Below are 23,593 nucleotides of genomic sequence, written 5' to 3'. Positions count from 1 at the left end.
AATGATAAAAAATTAAACATTGGCTTGATTATTCAACAATTTCCTTATGGAAAAGTTATGAAGACTTTGATGGAAATGCCGTAAAATTTCTTTTAAAATATTAAAGGCAAGTCATTAATTTATTACGTAATAATGTAGGGTAAGGGTCAAGAAAATAAGTACTTCGTCACAGATGTGAGGTAATCAAGGAAGGCTAAATTCCGTTTATATATATATGTCGAGTTCTTATACTTCCTGTTATACAATAATTTCCCCAAAAATTGATAGCGTTCCGCTCAGTTTCCTTTGTTTCGGATAACTCAAACACATGTTTAGCTATCTAAATGCGCACATGTGACACAGATACTATTAAAAAGAGTGATATACCAAAAAAGACAAAAATGACAAAATGGGATACAATGAAAGTACGTAAACTTTCAATTTTAAAGTATCACATACATTTTGCTGCCACGAGGTAGATAGTTGCGTAAGTATGCTCAGATAATCTATTTCATAGATGACATTGTACTGCTGCTCGAATATTCTGTACAGGTTTAACTTAAAAATCTATTGAGAAATATGATAGGTGTTTTAAGCGTAAAAGGTTGGTGTTTTGTGCAGCATAGTTAAAATACGAGACTAAATCTCCGTCTCTTCGGTCTGCGCATTCCATCGCAAGATCTTATTTTGAAAACCCAATCATATCCCAAGTACAACAAAATACCATTGTACCGTTGAATTGTCTTTTAGAGCGGACATAAACTTCTGAGTATCTATTCAATGATAGTGATTGTGTTTATTATGGTGGCTGATTTGGAACGCTTTTGTGCGCCGTGTTGGCGCTAGCAACAACAGAACAACGTCGTCGGACTTTCGTCTTGTCGTCCTGCCGCTAACGATATACGCCAAACGGCGCGTTGTCGTGCGGCGTGTTATCGCGAAGTCACATTCTCGCTCGGTTCAAATCGAAGGATTGGCTTATAAGCTAAGCGACAGGGCGACATCGCAACAACGCGCCGCACGACAATGCGCCGTTTGGCTTGCTTCGCTAGAGACAGGATAACAAGACGACATCGCGGCTTCGCGACTAGCAATCAGACGAAAAGGCGATAACGATATAGGTTGTGTTGTCGCTATCGACATTGCAACGCGCAATGTACCAAATCAGCAACCATAGTTTATTAAATCTTAATTTAATGTATTTATTACATTTTTAGTTTTTGTTACACACATGTCTTTTCCTCCTTGGCAAATTTGGATATCGAACTTTTAGTTTAATGACTGCAGATTCAGAAATCATGTGGGATTAGTAGAACATATATTTGAACCTCACGTTTATTTCTAATGCGCAAAATAAGATCAAATATCATACATGTTTACTCTCATTTATTTGGGACATGTTACCGGTATCTTGGTGTATGGTTACAGCTATGCACTTTTTATGATTATTTGGTACTGACGCAAGGTTCATTTCTATTGGTTAATGCAAGTTGTTGGTTGTTGCTGGTTTTTTTTTTATTATGTCATTGTTAAAAACCTTTACATTGTCATATCATCACATAATTAAAATGGGACTTGGACAGTATTAGTTTATAATTTTGTTTGACGTCAGTCTTCAGGTAGGAATTTCGTATATTTGTATAATTTTCACATTTTTTCCCAGCTGAACTAATGCACCGTAAAGCGAATTAAAAGAACAAAATCATTCAATATTGTTATCTACAACAATAATTTTCGTTAATTACATGTACACGATTTAACAGGTGATTCAAAGTCGGATTACACACCATCTCCGCTTCTGGTTCGAATCTCTATCAGGGATTTTTATTTAAAACATAGTAAGTAAGAGAGAACCCAAAAGTTCTGCATTACTTTAGATGCCCGTCAGAACAGGAGTAAAAATAGTCAAAATTGACATAATATTTTAGCAGACGACACCGTAACGCTGCACACCGGAAGTGGATTCTGATACAGCTTATTTTCTGTCTGAACTACTTCAAAAATAAATATGAAATAATAATAATAATAATAATAATAATAATAATAATAATGATAATGATAATAATAATGATAATAATAATAATAATAATAATGATGATAATAATAATAATAATACAAATTTCTCTAAGGGTAATATGAAACATAAATAATATATTTTTTTCAAATGCAGTTCATCACCTAATTTAACCGAAGGCCTTATGCTATCAAATAGGGAAAATGAATGATCACAACGGCTTGCAATTACGACTATATTATTCAATTATGATAACACTGTTCGAATCTTTATATGACACATTGTCTTGAAATACCACCGTATCAAAACACATATGTATTGTATATTAAAACACATACGTATTGTATCATTTTATATTTTTTAGCTGTAGAAATGTCGGTGTTTATGATAGTTCCGGATGATGCTAAAATATTAGCGAATAAACTGAGGGGATCGTTACAATCTAATGTGGCTCATATTCGTACAACGACCCTGGATGGATTCCTGGAATTAGGATCAGCACTGAACGATAACACTGTCAGAGTTATTTTTCTTACTGCTTTACTGTGGCAAGACATTGAAAGGCAACCGAAAAAGGATGTTGGTTATCTGTTTTCAAAACCAAAGGACACCATAGTGCTTATATCATGCGCTGAACCTATAAAGAAAGCGGCTGTTGACATGTTTTCAAAGATGGTGAACAACTGGGAGTCGGTAGGATTGTTTGAAGCTTCCGGTGAAGACTGGTTTAACGCGGAAGCGAGAATAAAGTATCGTGTGGCGGAAAACGAGAATAGGGAAGTGCCGTGTGCAAGCAGATATCTTATCAAACCAGACACGATTTCAACACTGTCTGAAGTAAGTAGATATCTCAATTTTTAATTGTTTACAATTTACAGATTACATCCAGGAAGTTAAAATTATAGTTTTATTGTTATAAACTTACACTGTCTGTTCCGCATTTTTGTATGTATTAAAAATATCATATATACATTCCACACATTTCTGACACTGATAGGGTTGAACACCACCAATTCGTTCGTATAGACCTAAATACATGCATTTACTTATTGTATATTGGAGAGATATGTTTTGTATATTGCAAAATGTTATTCTTGTGTTTAAATCAAAAAGCTTTGCGTCATAGGTAGCACCTAAATGGGGAAGTCAAAGGCCGGACCCTCAAAGCGTGCGGCTTTGGCTTGCTCGGCTATAGACTGCACGTGTATATTTTAAAGAAAAATAAATATAAAAGGGCACCTAAATTAAATATATTCAAGATATTTATAGATATAAAAATAAACAGTGCATTATATATATATATTATATATATATATATATATATATATATATATATATATATATATATATATATATATATATATATATATATATATATATATATATATATATATATATCAGAGTTGTAGAAACCCAAAGAAAACAAAATATCTACCTGTTGACATGAATTCGGTTTTATTTATATTGTACATCAATGGGCATTTTTAAATTGATTATGATTGTCAAACACATTTTTTTCGTAATTTTAAGGAAATAGACTTTTTTCAAAGAAATACCTCTGTTATACATAATCAAAGATTACACCCTTTGGTTGTGTTTACATCTAAAACCACGTGATAGAACTGCTTTCAGTCCGAAGTAAGTCCTAGCTTATTAACTTGAAAATAATGATTGAAAATTTTTCTGACTTCCCCAGTCTTATATCACAGGTGGCAGTATCAGTGTTTGGACACCCCACCCCATCTGCCCCTAGACCCCTACTACAACCCTGAAAAAAAATTCAACACTCAGCCTGAGAGTGTTGAATAATTTTTTTTTTGCAGGGTTTTAGTAGGGGTCCAGGGGCAGATGGGGTGGGGTGTCCAGACACTGATACTGCCACCTGTGGTCTTATATATCATAGTTTATAAACAAGTACTTTGATCAAATGTATACTGAGTAGTTTGTGTGTTGAGTGTTGAAGGCATCATATCATTGCGCATGTTATTGTACATAAATATGCTTGTAGTCAACATGCTTGTATAGTCTTTAAAGGGACTCCACTGAGGTTTAAAAGCCTAAAAACATAACATTAGAATTTCTTACATAAATGACCTGGGGCGAAATATATGCAAAGATAGTTAAGAAATATACCTTAAAATAAATCGAAAATCGTAGTTTTATGCTTTTCTTAGCCTAATTTGAGTGAAAAGCGTTTTAACGATTTTCATATTGGGTCATTTCTTTACAATTTAAATAATTATTATGGAAAAACGAAGTGCGCGAATGATCTAAAAGTTTGCACAAAGATTCTAGGTCTACACCTACATCAAATGGTACATTTATCTGGAAAAAAAATATTATCAGTCCCATCATGTCAAAAACCTCAGTGGAGTCCCTTTAATCATTGTGCATGGGAAGGCAGCCGAAAAAAAAACTGTAGTCTTTATTCATTCAATGGTAGAATACTACGTCATCGCGTCAATCGGACTATTTTTTTTTAAAACATTCCATCGACTCGAAGGTGACATGACTTTATTCTAAGAAATCATTAGAAAATCAAAAAATAATGTAGCGCACCAAAGATTGGCTTTAGTATTTGTTATATTTAAAAAAAATGTTTAAAGTTTTACTTTCTGGTTTAAGCTTGGATAAAGTTGTTTTTTCCTAATTCAGACTCCTAAATAAAATTTATCCCGTTTTCAGGCTTTAAACCGAGAAAGTAAAACTTTAAACGTTTTTTTTTTTTTAAATTATATCAAGTATTAAACTAAAAGACAATCTTTGGTGTAGTGCGCTATAATATTTGATAATGATTTTTCTAACAATTTCTTAGTTAAAAATATTTTATCTAAAAAAAAAAAGAAAAGAAAAATGTCCGATTCATTGTAAAAGCATTCTTGTTTTGAATATATTACCAGCCCCAGTCTGAAGTATTTATCATCTTGTTTGATGATGTAACTACCGAGCACAATGACGTCACGAGACTCGAGGTTAAAGATGGCGAGAACGTACATCAAGCCAGGAAAATACAACCAAATATCTGGTCGTTCAACGTATTTGGTAATTAGAATATCTTTCTTTTTTGAAATACAATCATTTCATTTCTCAATTAATTCCACGAATTGTTATTCCTCTTTGATCTGTATCAGTTCTAATGCCCTTTTTTTCGTGAATGTCTACAAATAATTAAAGAAAAAATTCGGAGAGAGTTTTCAAGCTTCCTACTGTATCCGTACAATTTATCATGAAAATTATCATGAAAATGTTATGTTCTATAAATAAAATATTTTTTAAACTAATTAAATAATTAAAGAAGATGTATTCATATTATTTTTTTGTCTGATAAGAACGAAAATAAAAGAAAGATTCCGTTTAACATGATTGAAAAATGTTCAGTTAATTATCGTATTAAAGTTGGTTAATACATGTATATTAATATAACATAACATAACATATATTTTATTAGTCTTAAGCACATTAACAGCTCATCGACATTTACATACAATATGACACGTATTTGTAGCATGCGTAATAATTATAATCATATTTACAGAAATAGAAAAACACATACATTATACACAAAACACAAAACACAACGGCTACACACAATAATAAACAGCGAGAATTGACATATTTTTTACAAAAACAGAAAGCTTGGTAAATACGTCATCTTTTATGACACTATTATGTTGAAAAGTACACATTCACTGTTCGAACACTAATTGGTCTCTCTAAAAAATGATTGTCTGATTCTAAAAGCCTTAAGAATATATAATGCTAGCTTGATAAGTACATTTTTATTGGTCGAATTTAAAAGTTCAATAAACTTGTAAACACTTGCATGATTACAATAATAGTCACTTATATACTTCTTTCTGATGTCTCTATATAATTTACATGTTAAAACGAAGTGGAATTCGTCTTCAATGTCATTCATGTCACATAGCATACACTTTCGCTGATCTCTCGGCACTGCATTTTCAAAGTGTCTTGCCTTTTCTATCATTAAATCATGCGATCCCATACGTATCTTTGCAATTGCTCGTCTGTATTTCAAGTTATTCAATATTATGAGATATGAGGGAATTTCAAAAGTTTGTTTGATTTCCTTGTATAAATATAACGAAGGACACGTGTTAATATCTATATACCATTCTGCTATGTAAAAGTCTCTTAGTCTCTGTTTCAGAATAGGCGTAAATCTTTCTATACAAACAGATGCTGGGAAAACCCATATTTCACCAAAACCAATTGCATTTAATAAATCTCTCACTTTTAATAACCAATTGTCAATAGCATTTTCAGTCAAATTTAACAGTCTATCAAGCAAAGTATTTAAAATACAATTACTTTTTCTACTGCTCAGTTTTATAAAATATTTAACTGCTTTTACTTTTCGATCGATTATCAAAGGGAAACGGCCAGACTCACCATAAACCCGCACATTACTAGTAGACATTTTTACACCTAGTGTCCATTTAATAAATTTTCTATGCACCCGTTCTATGCACTCCGCACTTGACAGGCCCCATATTTCACCAGAATATGTCAGAATTGAGCTCACAAAAGAGTCAAATAAATTAAACATGATGTTTGTTGGTACTTGCATATTTTTTACCAATGAGAATAACGACCCGACCGCTTTGAGTCCTTTTGCCGCTAGCGTCATTGTTGCTGTTCTAAAGGAACCACCGGATGTAAACACTAGACCTAAATAGTTGAAACTATTCACTATCTCTATTTCTTCATTGCCGTAATGCCATCTTTCATTTGCAGCTATAATGCCTCCTTTTCTGAAGACCATAATTTTAGTTTTTTGGATATTTACAGTTAAGTTCCACTTTTCGCAGTAACTCTGTAAGCTATTTATTGATGATTGTAAACCTTCAATACTGTCCGATAGAATAACGGCGTCGTCTGCAAATAGGATTAGATATAATGATAATTGATCAAGATTTATTCCCGCATTTAAGTTAGATTGTAGCTCCGTTTCAAGATCATTAATGTACAAGGAAAACAAAAACGGTGAACATATTTCTCCTTGAAATAGACCGATGTCATTCGTGAAAAAGTCTGACAAATCATTAAACTGCCTTACACAACATTTAACATTTGCGTATAGCGAACGTATAATTTGAAACAGTTTCCCGTCTACACCATTTTTAATGAGTTTCAGGTATAGTGATGAACGGTCAATAAAATCGTATGCTTTCTTCAAATCTAGAAACAGGCAATATAGTCTCATTTTGTTCCTTAGGTGATGTTGGATGACTTCGTTTAAAACAAATATTGCGTCTGTGGTACTAAAGTTTGACCTAAAACCGAACTGTGAATCCGAGATTTTTTCATTTTCGTCAGACCATAGTTTAAGCCTATTATTTATAATAGACATGAACAATTTTGCGAAACAGCTTACAAGGGTTATTCCTCTATAATTATTCGGATCATTTGTCTGACCTTTCTTAAAAATTGGCACAATAATACCTTTCGCCCATTGTTCAGGAATCGTACCCGTTTGTAATATTTTGTTGAATAATTTTTCCACATGCGGTAATATTATGTCGAGGGTTTCTACAAAATATTCAGACAATAAATTGTCAATCCCGGGCGCTTTATTTCGGTTAACTCGTTTAGCCGAAGCTAGTATTTCTTCTTTAGTTATAGGATAGTCTAACTCTTCAAATGTGACAGTATTTGTACCTAATAACGTGTTTTCGTCAAAACTACTGATAAAATCTTGAGTTTCTGTATTTTCGAATCCATTTGATAATGATAAGGACTTAAAATATTCCTGGAATTGTTCAAGCGGAATTTCGTTGCTTTTTGACTGAACTTTGCTTTTAAATAGTTTCCAGAACTCCTTTGGTTTACTGCTTCGCAGTCTGTTCATTTCGGAACACCTTTTGATGTTAAAAGAATGCTTTGCTTTCCGTAAACAGTACTTATAGTCTTTTTTCCGTTGCAATAAAATCGTTCTATTTTCCGTGGATCTATCACATATAAATTGATGTAATGCATTTTGATACAATGTTTTCTTTTCACGGCATTCATTGTTATACCACAATTTACTCTTATTATGTCCAGTTTCAGTAAATATACAACTCTCGGATATATACACTTTCTTTTGAAAAAACTTTTCGGCTTTCGACAAAATAAAGTCACTGAATTGGTCCACCGTGTCATTCACTGACACATTATTATTCTCCATTTGCAGTATAATACCGTTTAAAATTTCTATATTTTGCGTCATACTATCTCGAAATTCTTGCCGGTATTCATTATTCCATTTCGAGCAGGTAAAAGATCGCACTTTCGGTTCATATTTGTAATTATTTACTTCAATTGAAAACGATACTGTAGCGTGATTGGAAAATTCGTTATATTCGCTCACATTAAAATGTTTCAGGTATTCAAAGTTTGAGAACCTAGTTAACACAAGGTCAATTTCGCTTTCGCCATTTGCTGTTATACACGTGAATTTCCCCGGGTCATTGTTAATCCTTCCGTTACAAATACACATGTTTACCGTTTTACAAAGATCTAAGAGGTTATCTCCAAAACGATTTGATCGTTGGTCAAAAGATCGGCGTGGAGGCGGAGAGTCATTCAAGTCGTCCGTTAAATCCTGTGTTAGCACGCTTTCAAGCTCAATATAATCCTTCTTTTGTCCCACTCTACTGTTAAGGTCACCAAATAAAATAGTTCGGCCTAATTCTGAGTATTCTAATACTTCGTTCTGTATTTTTTGAAAAACGTCAACATTATATAAATTGTGTATTACAGATGATTCCGGCGCGATATATGTAAACGCTAGGTACCAATCTTTGTCCGTATTGAAAAAAGTTTTATCGAGCTTAAGCCAGATAATATAATCGACATCATTTTTTATTAGTTTCACTCCTTTTCGGATATTATTTTTAATGTAAATGATAAGCCCGCCACTTGATCGTTTGGCTCTTCTGTTTTGAAATCTACGGTATGAATGAATAGGAGCATTATATCCTTTTAAGTCAATTTTTGAAGTTTTTGTAGTCCAGGTTTCGCTTAGACACACAATGTCATACCCCTCGATAGTGTTTAAAAAATCTTTGTTTTCCTTTTTTAAGTTTGTCATACCTTCGACGTTCCAACATAAAACATCAATATAATTCTCGCGTTCATCCTATATACTTCCGCCGGCATCCGGCAACGGCCCGTCGGCCCCTTGCGTTTCGGCAGTTATCTCGTGTAGTTTGCCGTCGATATATAATTTGTCCCACGAAATGTACGCTTTCTGGTTTCTTGATTTTGCTGCTTTCATAAGAGGGACAAGCTTGCGTCTTTTTTCCAGAATTTCTTTAGGGTATTGTGGGCTTACCCCGTAATGGGTGTCTTTCAAATTGGGCGCTGATTTACGCACCTTTTCTCTGTCATCTTGGGAATCGAATTTAACCAGTATTGGTCTTGTTTTACCAAAACCGTATTTTCCAATTCTGAGCGCAGATTCTATTTTGATATTATGCTTCGCTTCGTCTATTTTCATGTTTTCTTGCATGATATTAAAGATTTTATCTTTGCATATGTCTGCAGTCTCGTCTTTTTCTTCGGGCACTTTGTAAAACATAAGATTGTTTTGTAAGTCTTTTGCTTTCATTTGCAGCAGCGTAGCCTGGAATTCATTTTCCTTCTTTTTCTGCATCTCTTGGCTGGCCTCGAGTTTGTTCACTAATTGCTCTATAACTTTTTGTTTTTCTTTTAAGCAGTCGGCGTTATTTGAATCAAAGTCCCTACTCTTCTCAATTTCGGACACTTTCATTTCCATGACCTTTACCCTTTTATCGAGCGTATCCATTTTTACCGTTATTTCGTTCACCGATACCTGTATACTGTCCAGCTGGCCTAATCTTTTATCGATACATTCTAGTTTTTGTAATATCAATGACATTGTCTGATCATTGCTCACTACCTGCTGGTTTTGGTGTAATGGCGTCCCTGGTGACCCTTGAAAATTAGGTTGAGGAAAATGTTGTTGTAAAATGTTTGTCGGGCTCTGGTTGCCAAACTGGTTAGCATTCTGGTTCATAATATATGAAGGGTATACTTGCCCTGTATTCTGCATTGGCAAATAGTTCGATGAATTGAAACTCGGAGAATAATTCTGCGCCATAACTGACCTCTTAGCTGGAGTGTCTTTTTCTTTAGGCGAATTTTTATCCGTTTTGCGTTTCTTATTACCCATTTACGTCAAGTGTCATTTCACTTGCATACAAACTCGCTTTCTGATTATAATTTTATATATATCCAACTATTGTCACACCATATAAATCAAAAATTTAATCCAAATACTTCTCAGATTCGTTTTTTGCGTCCATTTTTTTCACGCATGCGCACTATCTCAATATAAAGAGATGTACAAATCAAACATAGTTTGTAAAGAATAGCTCATAAATAGTAAAGTATTCTTACATGGTGTCACGTGATTAATGGCGGTACAGTTGTGTTTTTGTCGCTCCGCAAATTTTAATGTTTTGATGTAATAATCTGATAGTTTTTGGAATTTTTTTGTGGATATTTATGTGTGTGTGTGTGCGGATATGAAACGATTTAAGTGGCAATAGATTTTTGTTATGGGTAATAAGCATAAAAGGAAAAAAGGCAGTAGTGATAGTGACTATGAAAAGGGACAAAACAGAAAGAAGATAAATACGGTAGGAGGCCCGTCGGGGAATGTTTCGGTGAGTGAAATATTAAGTCAGACCAACAGTATATTATATGACGAGAGTGAATCTGAGAATTTGACTATTAATAACGATAGTGTTTTTATACCGACTTCGCCCGATAGAGTCAGTGAATCCAATATGGCGGCAGAGAGTGATAAGACGCCCTCATTGTCAGATGTTATGTCTTGTTTGAAAAATATTGAAGGTAAATTATGCAACATGGACAAGAGACTGGATGCTTTGGAGGTAGTAAAGCAAAAAGTTGATAGATTTGACAATGAAATTAAGAAGCTATGGGTTACATTAGAAGACAAGAATCGGAAAGTGTCAGATAGAGTATCAGTGGTAGAAGACAAGGTAGAGAGTTCTGACTTTGCACTGGGTATGTTGAGTGATAAGGTGGTTACATTAGAAAAGGAAAGAGATATTTTAAGGCAGGAAGTTACTTACTTACAATCTCAATCAATGAGGAGTAATTTGTTATTTTCAAATATACCAGAGGTTCCGGCTGGGGTACACGAGGATGCTGAGGCGACTGTTAGGGAGTTTATCTGTGACAAGATGAGGGTAGCGAAGGATGCGGTTGATAAAATGGTGCTAGAAAGGGTGCACAGAATGGGGTCCAAACAAGATGGTAAGTGCAGAACAATTGTGGCTAAATTCCTTGAATACAAGGACAAGGAATTTGTGAGAAAACAATGGAAGACTTTGGAAGGCAGTACTTACTACGTCAGTGAACAGTTTCCGAGAGAGGTGGTTGAAAAGAGAAAAAAGCTCGTTCCTAGGATGAAAGCTGCGAGGAAAGAAGACAAGAGAGCTTGGATCGCGTATGACACTTTGTATATAGATGGGAAAGCAGTTAAAGACTAGGGGGTTGCGGAGGGGGAAGTAAAGGTATTGTCATGGAACGTAAATGGACTTTCGAGGGCCAAAATGGAATGCAGTGAGTTTATAAGTATCATAGCTGAAAATGACATTATATTTTTATTTGAGTCATGGACGTGTTCTTATAGTAAAATTGAGTTGGCTGGTTATTCATGTCACAATTTTAACAGAAAATTTCAACATAGACAGGCAAGGAGAAATAGTGGTGGTGTTGTGCTATACTATAAGGACTCGGTTAAAGATGGCATTGAAATTTTGAAAAATAGGCATGATTCTATGATTTGGTTAAAACTTGACCATACGTTTTTTAAAACGAATAATGACATGTACATTTGTGGAATCTATTTATGGCCTGAAGGTTCGCCAGCATATAATGTTGTAAATATAGATTTTTTTGAATTTTTGGAGACTGATATAAGTTATTATAGTGAGTTTGGCGATGTATATGTGTGCGGCGATTTAAATAGTAGAGTTGGTTTAAAGCCGGATTTAATTAGACATGATAATGTTAATGAATTATTTGATGATCAAGATTATATTCCAGATGTTTATAGTGACAGGGCCTCTTTTGATACAAAGTGTAATAGTTTTGGGTTAAGACTTATCGATGTTTGCAAATCCTCCTGCGTGAGAATTGTTAACGGTAGAATTGGCAATGATCAAGGTTTATTTACATATGTGTCCCGTAACGGTGCGTCGGTGGTTGATTATCTATTATGTAAAGAATGCAACTTTTCTAATATCACGTGTTTTACCGTTAAATCTATGAATGAATCGAGTGAACATTCATCAATTATTTGTTCACTCAGTTGTAATAATGTTATCGACTATGATGATGGTCACAGGTACATTAGGACTCATTTAGAGCCAGTCTTATCGGCCTGTTGTCACTATTAAACAAATAAGTACATGGAATTGAACCAACGAAAAACTGTATAAATGATGATGTATCAGGGTTTACGAATATTGTTAAAGATGCTGCTGACAATTTGTTTTTGAAAACTTATAAAGAATCACAAACGACATGTTTTTTTTATAGATTCGCCTTCTGTTAGTAACGCTGAGTGGTTTGATGGAGAATGTGTTAGCGCTAGAAACAGTTATCTAGAAGCTTTAAGGGTTTTTAACAATTGTAAATCAAATATTAGTAGAATTCATTATTGTGATTGTAAACAAAAGTATAAGAAGTTAATACAAAAAAAGAAAACTCAGTATAAGATTAGAAAATTAAAAGAAATTGAAAAGCTTAGACTTTGTAAACCAAAAGCTTTTTGGAAGTATTTTAAAAAGAAGAACTTTAAGTCAGCAAATTCAATTACGCAAGATGATTTTTTTCATTTTTTTTCAAAACTTGAAGATGACATTTTTTCATGTCAAAATGAAGAAGCTGAACAGTTTAGTGGTACTCATGATTTTGACAGTTGCTCTGTTAATGTCGAATTTGACCGCCCCATATGTTCTGACGAAATTATGAAAGCTGTTAGAAAATTAAAAACAAATAAAGCATATGGAAATGATTGTCTTTTAAATGAATATTTTATAGAAACTATTGATATTTTGATGCCGTACATATGTGATATTTTTAACGTTATTTTAGAGTCTGGAGTATTTCCAGAAAAATGGAAAGAAGGAATTATTATACCCATTTACAAGAAAGGTGATAAAAATGACGTCAACAATTATAGAGGTGTCACACTGTTAAGTTGTTTATCAAAGTTATTTACATCAGTATTGAATAATAGAATCGTTTCTTTTTGTGAAATAAATCAGGGAATAACAGATGCACAATTTGGTTTTAAAAAAGGTAGTTCAACTATAGATGCAATATTTTCTTTATACACTTTAATTGAGCATTATCTTAATCATAATAAAAGGTTGTACGTAGGTTTTATCGACTTAAAGAAATGTTTTGATTCTATATATAGAAACGCACTATGGCTTAAGCTTTTTAAATCCGGAGTCCAAGGTAAAGTTCTTAGAATAATTAAAGATATGTATGATGTTGTAAAGTCATGTGTTAAACACTGCAATTCTTTTTCTGAGTTTTTTGAATACTCTATTGGATTAAGACAAGGGGAGATAATGTCACCAGTTTTAGTATCATTATTCCTCGACGATATAGAATTATTTTTACAGGATAGTATAAACAGCGGTTTGTTAATAGATGACATAGTTATTATTTATTGTTATTTGCTGATGATATGGCTATTTTTGGAAAAACACCTGAAGAATTGCAGCACAATCTTGATTTACTATATAGCTATTGTACTAAATGGAGCATTGAAGTTAATGTGTCAAAAACAAAAATTATGGTATTTAGAAAAAGAGGAAGATTAAAAAGAGATGAAAAATGGACATATAATGGCGCAGACATTGAAGTTGTAGACAGTTTTAATTATTTAGGAACGTTATTTTCATACAATGGTAATTTTGACCTTAATAATGAATATTTATCTGGCAAAGCATTAAAAGCTTTAAATGTGTTATTATATAATTGTAAAAAATTACCGCTACGATTAAAAGTACTCTGTCAATTGTTTGACTCTTTTGTAGGTTCGATATTATTGTATGGCAGTGAAGTATGTGGTTTTAGCAAGTCTAAGGAAATCGAACGGTTACATTTAAAGTTTTGTAAACGTATACTTAAAGTACCTATTAATTCGAGCAATAATGCTGTATATGGTGAGCTTGAGCGATATCCTTTGTATATTTTACGTTATTGTAAGATTATTAGATTTTGGTGTAAAATTGTTAATTCTGAAAATATTATTGTTAATAAATTGTATAATTTAGCGGTGCAAGATAGTTTAGAAGGTCATACGAATTGGATAAGTCGAGTAAAAAAGATTCTAGACGATTATGGATTTTCTAATATTTTTGTAAATAGTTATGATAGTTTATCTTTAAAACATTTCCAAGTTGTATTTAAAACTAGAATGATTGATTGTTTTAAACAAGAATGGTTTGGAGCAGTTAGCAGAAATGGTATCCTTGATGAATACACACATTTTAAAAGATCCTTTACATATGAAAACTATTTAGACATAGTACCCTTTAATTTAAGATTTTTCATTACCAGGTTACGTATTTCTGCTCACTCTCTTCGCATTCATACCGGAAGATTCGGGGAAAATAGAATACCTAGACATGAACGAATTTGTTTAAACTGTAACTTACATGACATAGAAGATATTTACCACTTTGTATGTATATGTCCTTGCTATCGAAATCTTAGAGTAAAGTATGTCAATGATAATATATATAAAGACCATCTGTATTCAAATTTTATGAATTGTTAAACAGCAATGACAAAAAAGAACTATGTAATTTAGCAATGTACCTAAAAGAAGCTTTTAAACATAGAAATAATATAAATATGGTAGTACAATAATGTCACATGCAAATTGTATTTTATGGAGACCGTTTCACCATGTTTATTAACTATGATAAGTTGTATTGTAATATACTTTCACTCTCCTGTTATTTGTAGATCAGTTTATATGAAAACAAAAATTAAAATTGTATTGATTTGTAACGCTTTAATCATGTGCAGAATATTTAGTTGTTAAATATATATGTGTTGAAGATGATGTACTATGTACAAGTCTGAATAAAGATATGTTCTGTTCTGTTCTGTTCTGTTCATATAAACGGTAGCCAGGTATAGCTTGTCTTTGTAGCAACTGTGCAGCCTCGTTAAATTAAGACTTTATTATAGTTATTGTTATTATAAATATTATTATTATTATTATAATATATATAATTTGGTGAGGACTTACAGTATTTTTTAATGCGTAATGTTGTTTCCCCCTTGTATACTTTAATCTATTCTAGTATGTATGTTTCTCATTTATTTATCAATTAAAACCAGACCCTTAAAGGCCCATTATGCCTCAGATACTTTAAAAATGCTTTTATTTCTGAAAAGTTACTCGTTGGCCTCTTATTTGAACCATTTTTTCATTTGTTGTTTTTTGGCAATAAGTACAGTTAGAGTGATTTAATATTTTGTATGGAAGTCAAAAGACTACTTATTTACATTTTGCTACTTTTATGACAAATTATTTCACATTTATCTCCAATTTCTTACAAGCATGTTACATTGTCTTAAACAATTATTTAAATGTTATAATATTCATATTTGCCCATATTTTTTTTTCGTTTCATTTTTTTCGCTTTGAGCCATTAAAGCAACGCTATTAGATCTGATTTTCAGTCGGATATTGCTATTTAGACATTGTCCTATGAGAACGCTTAAATTGAAAATATCTGTTTATTTCGCGTATTAAACTGTCCCCAGCACCACTTTCATTTTCTATTGACTAAACCAAGCGCGCATCATCGATTTATTCAGTAAGATGCGGTTCCGTGCTTTTGAATGTTTAATATTTGAGCCGCGTCACGACAAAACCCAACATAATGCGTTTTCGATCAGCATGGATCCAGATCAGCCTGCACATCCGCGCAGTCTGATCAGGATCAATGCTGTTCGCAATCAGTTTCTCTACTTGTAATAGGGTTTGTAAGCGAACAGCATGGATCCTGATCAGAGCGCGCAAACGCACTAGTTGGTTTTGACGTGACGCGGCTCATTTATTTTGAATTAGGAATAAACCTAAAAGCGTTCTACGTTTTATATAGAGTTTACTCTGGGAGAGCACGATATTAGAGTTTTGGCAGATGACGATGATATTGGACCATATTCGTTACATATTCGAGACAAAGAAGCCGTCAGAAAAGAGTTACTGACTGATTTAAAGAAGAAAGATCCGAAGAGATTTATCGCTGAGCTTCTGAATATTAACAAAGCTGATTTTGATTGTGATTTGATGGATACGATCAGTGGATCAAGTGGTGTGTCTTTTGTTGAGATCCTGCTTAAATATGGGGAAGAAAATGGTATAGATAACCTTATTTTTTTTACAATTACTATTCTTATTGATTTTATAACTAATATTTTCTTACTGCATTGGAATTAAAGTTAATATTAAGGCAATATGATTTTAATAAGCTTTTGGAATTAATTAATAGGAAAGAGTGCAGATTGTAGATTCATTGGATCTAGAATTGATATTTTTATTTTCGGAGTCACTTTTCATGGACATGTATATAAGCGCCATTTATATCTCTCTCGGCGCTATGTAATTATGACTAGTTTTGCTTTTTATCCAGTTAAATTGTTCGTTTATTTATGTTTTGTTTAAATATATATTAAATGTTTAACTTTCTTTCATTTGAGGTTGTGAATATCCAAACTTCGCACATTTTTGTGCAAATCATAGTCTTGAAGAAAGTGCGACATGGTGCGCAGGCAATCTACCGAATTTCCAAGAAGCCTGTAAGGTTCTCAATAACGGCGGACAAACACCGCAACAAGTTGCCGTTGAAAGGGGAGAAACCCCTGCAGTAATTATTATTTTTATTTTATTTACATGAATGTTATATAAAAATCGCCGTATTACCTTTCCAGCTTTTAAGAATTTTATTTAAACTTTCAGGTTGTAATTATCAATAAATTTGGCCATCAGCACCATCTTTGGTGTCTCTCCTTACTTCTTGTCATTTTATGTGTTAGAAGTACGTCGCATGATTACAGTTCCTGTTTACTTTTAAGATGTTAGAAAGTCATATGGCATTAAAGACTAAATGGTTTGGATTAACAGTAACTGTTGCTACACATTTTTCAAACTATTTACTGTTCTTTTCTTTATTTCCAGTTGATTGAAGCTTTGGGAGTTAAAGAAGGTTGTATACTTTGAATTACTTTGTTTTTTTTTAGCTCCACTTTTCGAAGAAAAAAAGTGGAGACATTGTCATGACCTATGTCGGCATTTGCGTCGGCGTCGGTTAACCTTTTTTATAAGATCCATTCTCTCAGAAACTATAAAAGCTATTCACTTCGAACTTGGTTAACATTTTGTTGTCATGAAACGACGCAATTTCAAAAGGACAGATAATCATATTTTTTTGTCAAAATACTGCTCCTTTTTTACTTATATTTTTAGCCCTGTTTATACATTTTGTAAATGTTTCTTGTTACAGTAACTATCAAAGCTATTCACTTCAAGCTTGATATGCGTGTTACCTATCAAAAGACAAAAACTGACAGCATTTCAAAAGGACAGATAATCCTAAAATTCATTTTTGCACAGTACTGTTATGCTCCTTCTTGAATTCATCATTTTTCTGTTAAGGTTAATTTTTCATTTATTTCAAAGTTAATCACGTCAAATTTGGAATACGTTATAAGTTTTTAAAGTGGGATGTATTTTTAAAGGGCAGGTAACTTTTGATTTTTTTTCTGAATTATTCCCCCTTTTGAGTTTGAATTTATTGGTTAACTTGTTTTTATATAAAAGTACAATTCTCAAACAGTATAAAAGATATTCACTGTAAACTTGAAGTAATTGTTCACTATCAAATTTGAAAAGCATTTATAAGGTGGAGATAATCCTGAAAATCTTTTTTGGTTTATGCTTTATTCCTTCTTTTTATTGGTATTCACGGACACGTGACGATATTTAACTTCACCAGGAAGTCCAAAGCATTCAGAATGTATAAGCACAGACATCTTGATATTAGGAAGTATTCCTTTGGGGTTTGAGGTTAACAAAATATCTGATAGCAAACGAGAGAAAACAGTGTTTTTGTGATTATTTAAAAACAAAGGAAGCAACGTTTAGTAACAAAATGGCAAGTTGGTTAATTTTATCTCAACTAAACTATTATAAATGCCATTTCTTCGTTTCCTGTAAAGTACAACCCGTCTAATCGGACTAGTCCATATGATTTTCATGAAAGCATCTATAGTCTAGTCTGATTCCTTGCCTTCATTTACTTTACTGTAAGGGGAAGGAACTCCAGAATACATCTATTTCAATGTTTATTATATAGCCCTTTTCAATGTTAAAGTAAACAACGTACTGTTGAGCAAATTGAACGAAGCGTTAGTGAACGACCATGTGTTTTTATTGTTCAATAGTTTTTGGTGCAATTTCATACTGAGGGATATTGGGAATGAACGCTGATTCGACATCAGCATCATTAATGCCTGAATACTTAGCTATTATCCGGCTCCTCTACTTGTACTCCTGTATTATTTTAGTATTGTACCAGAAGGAAATTTGGAGGCTACCCTTGAAATTTTCCTTGTTCACTTAGAATATTTACCCTTTTCTCAAAAACCGTTTAAAGTATTCACTTCAAACTTGAAATATTTGTGGACTATCATGGGGAGATCTGTCTGAGAAGCACGTTTGCAGAGTTATGCTCCCTTGTCTATGTTGATCGTGGAACGCGCTGTCCACTTTAACTGCGCGTCGAGATAACAGAAAACAGGTTGAGATTTTAAGCATACATTCACTGTTTCTGTTTCTTTTCATTTTTGATATTAACTTACGTTGATTTGGTATAAAATGTCTAAATTTTAACTCATTGTTTAATATCTAGTTTTCATTCATTTTAAGTAAATGTACCCTCTGAAGTTGCGTAATAGACTTGTCTTCCGTGGAATTTAAAAGTGTCCATTATTGACGAAAAGGATGTCAGTTAACAGTTTGGTCAGACTTAAAAAACTGCATGTACGGACTGATTGGACTGCACCCTGATAGCAAGGCACCAATATATTTACCGGTAGTACCCTTAGGTTGTCTGGTTCCCTGCCTACATTTACTAAATTACTGTAACGTAATGTAAGAGGAGGGAACTCCATCTGCTGGAATCTGCTTAGCACATGCTACCAATAAAAAGCAATGCACTACATGTGCAGTGCAGTCTGGTGTACTGTTCCAATTAGTAGTTCATTGTGTGTACTTCACTAATTCAGTTTGAAATAAGTTTTTTTTTTCCTTTTCTTTCTTTTCAGATCTGGAACCAATTCAATCGCCGTTCGGAAATGGTGTGTAGAAATCTGTTTCATATTTCAGAAATCTTATTACCTGTATCATTTTATCATTCTTTTTTCAAGTTAAAGCAAGAAAATATCCGGAGAATAGATATTTTCTCACTTTGATGATTTCCTTATCAATTACTGTAAGCAGTATAAAGGGGTGTCCGTGCTGGAATGGTTAAAGTAGTTGTTTTCAAACCACTTGTCCCAGACCGCTGTAAGTTCGAGTCTTGCAAAGGACTTTGGATTCTTTCAAGTCAGAATGCTATCCAGCTAGATAGCTAACGGAACGTCGGTCGTTCTACTTAGGTGCCCAATCGTGCCTGAAATAATGTTAGCATGGACACCTTAGGTCTTCTTCCTTCAGTTCACATGATGGTGTACGTAGTGCCTTTTTCAATTTGCTCACATGATTGTGTAGTGCCTTTTTCAATTTGCTCACATGATTGTGTAGTGCCTTTTTCAATTTGCTCACATGATTGATTTTTTCAAAATGCTCTCATGATTGTGTAGTGCCTTTTTCTATATGCTCACTGACATGATTGTGTAGTGCCTTTTTCTATATGCTCACTCACATGATTGTGTAGTGCCTTTTTCAATATGCTCACCTGATTGTGTAGTGCCTTTTTCAATTTGCTCACATGATTGAGTTTTTCAAAATGCTCTCATGATTGTGTAGTGTCTATTTCAAAATGATCACGTGATTATGTAATGCCACAAACTGATACAAAATGTTAACAACGATATCCGCCTGACACTCTTTTTGACGTGTTGCAAAAAGAAAATCCTAAGCAATTACATTAAATGTAATATCCTTTTGACTGATATTCACTCTTTGCTATGCAGAGCGTTTTATTTTTGGAACGACGAGGAGAAATGTATCTTGCCCGGAAATTACGCCATTAAATGGTAAGTGTCCAGGAATGATACCCACCCCGGCACGTATTAACAAACCCTGCACAATGATAACGTATTATACGCACGGATATATAGTCAATCAAAAACCATTAAGTCAAATTGTTATGACCCAGTTTATATGATAGAAGATTTAGCTTGCAATCTGTAATAATAATGATCAATAAAACAATCCCTAAAATTTAGATATGACGTTGACCTTATTTGACCTTGATCGTCTAGGTAAGATGATTGAATTTTGCTTATATTTTCATAACTTTGTCATTTATTTTGAAAATGATTCGTATACTTGGACAGTTTCTATCCATCGACACAAACGATGTTTTTATAGCAATGCAAAACAGCTAAATTGCAATGTTGGAAATATATTGCATCAAATATAAACACTTCCAGCACTTTCATTGACAATTTTACATTCTCTATTATAATGTATCTATTTTCCATTTGCCTATATTTTATGCATCATCAAATAGGAAGTACCTATTTAAATTGCAATCCGATTATTTCCGACGTGCATTTTACGAAGTTTTAAAATATTTCTTGCCGTATCATATTCCAAGATTTTGTAGCCTGAATCATAAGCTCTGACCCCTCCATACTATCATTTTACATGTACTTGATCTGTCTATCATTTTCTGTTTTAGAGCACAAGCATTCTTTTATACTTTAAAAATAATGTCATATTGAAGGGTATTTGGTCACCAACGAAAGAATGTTAAACCATTTAGATATTTAATGCTTCAGATTGACCACCCTTGTCCTAGGTTTTGTCGTAGATGGTTGCAGTTCATAAACTATGGTGGCTGATTTGTGCAATGTCATACTTGCGCTCCGCGAGGCGCCAAACAAAAACACAAAAATACGACAGAGTAACCACTTGTCGTATTTTCGTGATTTCGTCTTGGGCCCCGCGGAGCGAATGTACTCCAAAGTTTTCACTTTGTTCGTATTTTTGTGTTTTCGCCTGGCGCCACTCGGAGCAAAAATACGACATGGCATAAGTGATAAATGTGTAAATAGATAGAAATTGAAAAGGATAAACAATGTTCAAAATGACAATGTTTCAAAACGTTAAGAGAATAATTCTTAATATTGTCCCGCACACCGCTATAACTTTATTTTTGTGTGATACCTTTTTAGCAGTAATCATACCTACGACGTAAAATAAAAGATAAATTAAATGTTGCTTTATATATTTCCAGGAAAAAACAGAGATAGTGGATGTTTTTCACAAGGCAGTGTAAGAATATTGTCAGTCTATAAACATATTTATCACATACCCGTGCAGCTTTTACGGCTCCGTATAATGGTATTGCACGGCCTTGCATATACTTAAGAAATAATATCGGTCTTAGCGGTGTTAATCGGCTATTGGGAATCGACCACGAAGGCCGTACTGATAAGGGGAGATTACTGCATATGAGATTGCGTATAAAGCTGTTCGATTTCGCTCCCTACTCTACGGTTGCTTAGATATAGAAATTATTTAAAAAAAAAAAATATAAGAAAAAAGTTATTATATCAAGTAAGTTTCAACAATAAAAACTTACGTCTCAGACTGGATTCCCTTGTGTTTTCATCAGTGTTTGATTAATCATTCTTATATGTTTGAAATGACGTTTATGAATGAGTTGTATACTTAGAATGACGTCATTACGTTGCTTACGGACTTATTGACATTTGCTCGAACCTCTTTGTACTTGTTCGTCATGGTCACTTATGATAAGCTAAATATATTCAGGTGTGGTACGCTATGAAAATGATAGTATTTTATCTTACTGTTCTACAGGTAGATACAAGACCATATAGAGAGCCCGCACCAGTCCCAACGGAACATTCCGAAACAGTAAGTATACGTTATATAGAGCTCGCAGCAGTACATACGGAACATTCTGCAAAGTAAATATACCCTAAAATAGAGCCCGCTTATTAGGAAAAATTTCCCAATCAGTAAAAAAAAACGTTATATAGACTCGCAGAATAAAAAACGGAAATTCGAAAAAATAAATTTTAAAAAAAGGAAAATTTTGGAAATTCACAACAAAAAGATAATTTTCTAGAGACCAATTAGGGAAAAAATTCTAAATCATTTGTATTCATGTAAAGGAATTATAAAGCCCCCGTTTCTATGGAAAATTTTTAATTATAAATTTTCGTTAAAATTGCCCCTTTTTTGGTGATACCAATAAAATATAAAAAACAAAACTTAAAAAAGTTTAATAAAACAATAAATATTTTTAAAAGTAAAAAGGCAGTGGGGAAAAAATTTTAAATTTTGTTGTAATAAGCATATCCAGTACATAATATACACAAAGCCCTTTTTTTGCAAATAAAACAAATAAAAAATAAAAAAATAGGGGTTTTTTTATTTTTAAAACATTATTTTTAAAAAAATTTGTAAATTGTTACTTGGGTTTAAATAAAAAAAATTTTTTTAAAAAAAAAACATATTTTTATGCTTAAAAAAAAGGGGATTTTGTTAAATTTTAAAGCTCAAAAATAAAATTTTAAATAAATTAATTAATATAACTTAAAATTTTGGGGCCACAAATTTCAGTGAGTAGATCCCCATTTTTGTTTACTTTAATATTCAATAATTGAAAAATTTTAATAAGGGTAATAAAGCCCTTATGTGTGACAATAAAAAAATAACCGACTCAAAATCAAAAAACCTGACAATACCTGATTTTATAAAAAAACCTATACAAAAAAATGTGAACTTTTGTTATTTAAACAATATATATATGATTTCATTCCTCGTTGAATTCTTGTAAAGTTATGTATAATATAAGAAATAGCTCATGTTACTTCGGACCTCATAGAATTATAGTGACCGCCATGACAGCCTCATACATTGAACGGACCTGAGCCTCCAGTTTCGGTCTGTTATAAGTTGATTGACAAATAATTACGAGGCCCTTATTGAAATGTACTATTTCTTTAACAAGTATATATATGCAAAGCGACCCGCATTTTAATATCAATGCTTATAATATTTCGAAAATAAAGAACGTTACAAAGACTATATTGTTACATTAAATATGATTAATTAAAAAAAGAGTCACTGGTTAACCTGACTTGTGAGAAAATAATTTTTATTCAAAAATCTCTTACGGTCAATATGCTAGGAAATATCGGGTAATTAATATATGGATTCTTAATTGTTGTTTATATTTATGTTCATCTATGTTAAAAATAAATAAATAACAATTGAAATTAAGTTGATATACT

General features: G+C 32.8%; 1 protein-coding gene and 1 long non-coding RNA gene across 2 annotated transcripts; both read left to right on the top strand.

Moving 5' to 3' along the window:
- Positions 1-1,445: 1,445 nt before the first annotated feature.
- Positions 1,446-18,752, top strand: LOC132743426 (uncharacterized). Its single transcript, XM_060731946.1, has 5 exons — positions 1,446-1,598; positions 2,358-2,830; positions 4,894-5,035; positions 16,201-16,458; positions 16,799-18,752. Exons 2-5 carry the CDS (start codon positions 2,366-2,368, stop codon positions 16,993-16,995), a joined length of 1,062 nt encoding a protein of 353 aa, XP_060587929.1. The 5' UTR covers positions 1,446-1,598; positions 2,358-2,365; the 3' UTR covers positions 16,996-18,752.
- A 711-nt stretch (positions 18,753-19,463) lies between these two features.
- Positions 19,464-22,225, top strand: LOC132743427 (uncharacterized). The gene is made up of 3 exons (XR_009627571.1): positions 19,464-20,356; positions 21,565-21,602; positions 22,152-22,225. It is a non-coding gene; the product is annotated as an uncharacterized LOC132743427 (long non-coding RNA).
- The last annotated feature ends 1,368 nt before the right edge of the window (positions 22,226-23,593 follow it).

Source organism: Ruditapes philippinarum, unplaced genomic scaffold (assembly GCF_026571515.1).
Source record: "Ruditapes philippinarum isolate M1 unplaced genomic scaffold, ASM2657151v2 ctg6684_1_1_1_1, whole genome shotgun sequence".
Taxonomy (NCBI): Eukaryota; Metazoa; Mollusca; class Bivalvia; order Venerida; family Veneridae; genus Ruditapes; species Ruditapes philippinarum.
This window is presented reverse-complemented; position numbering and strand designations above follow the sequence as displayed.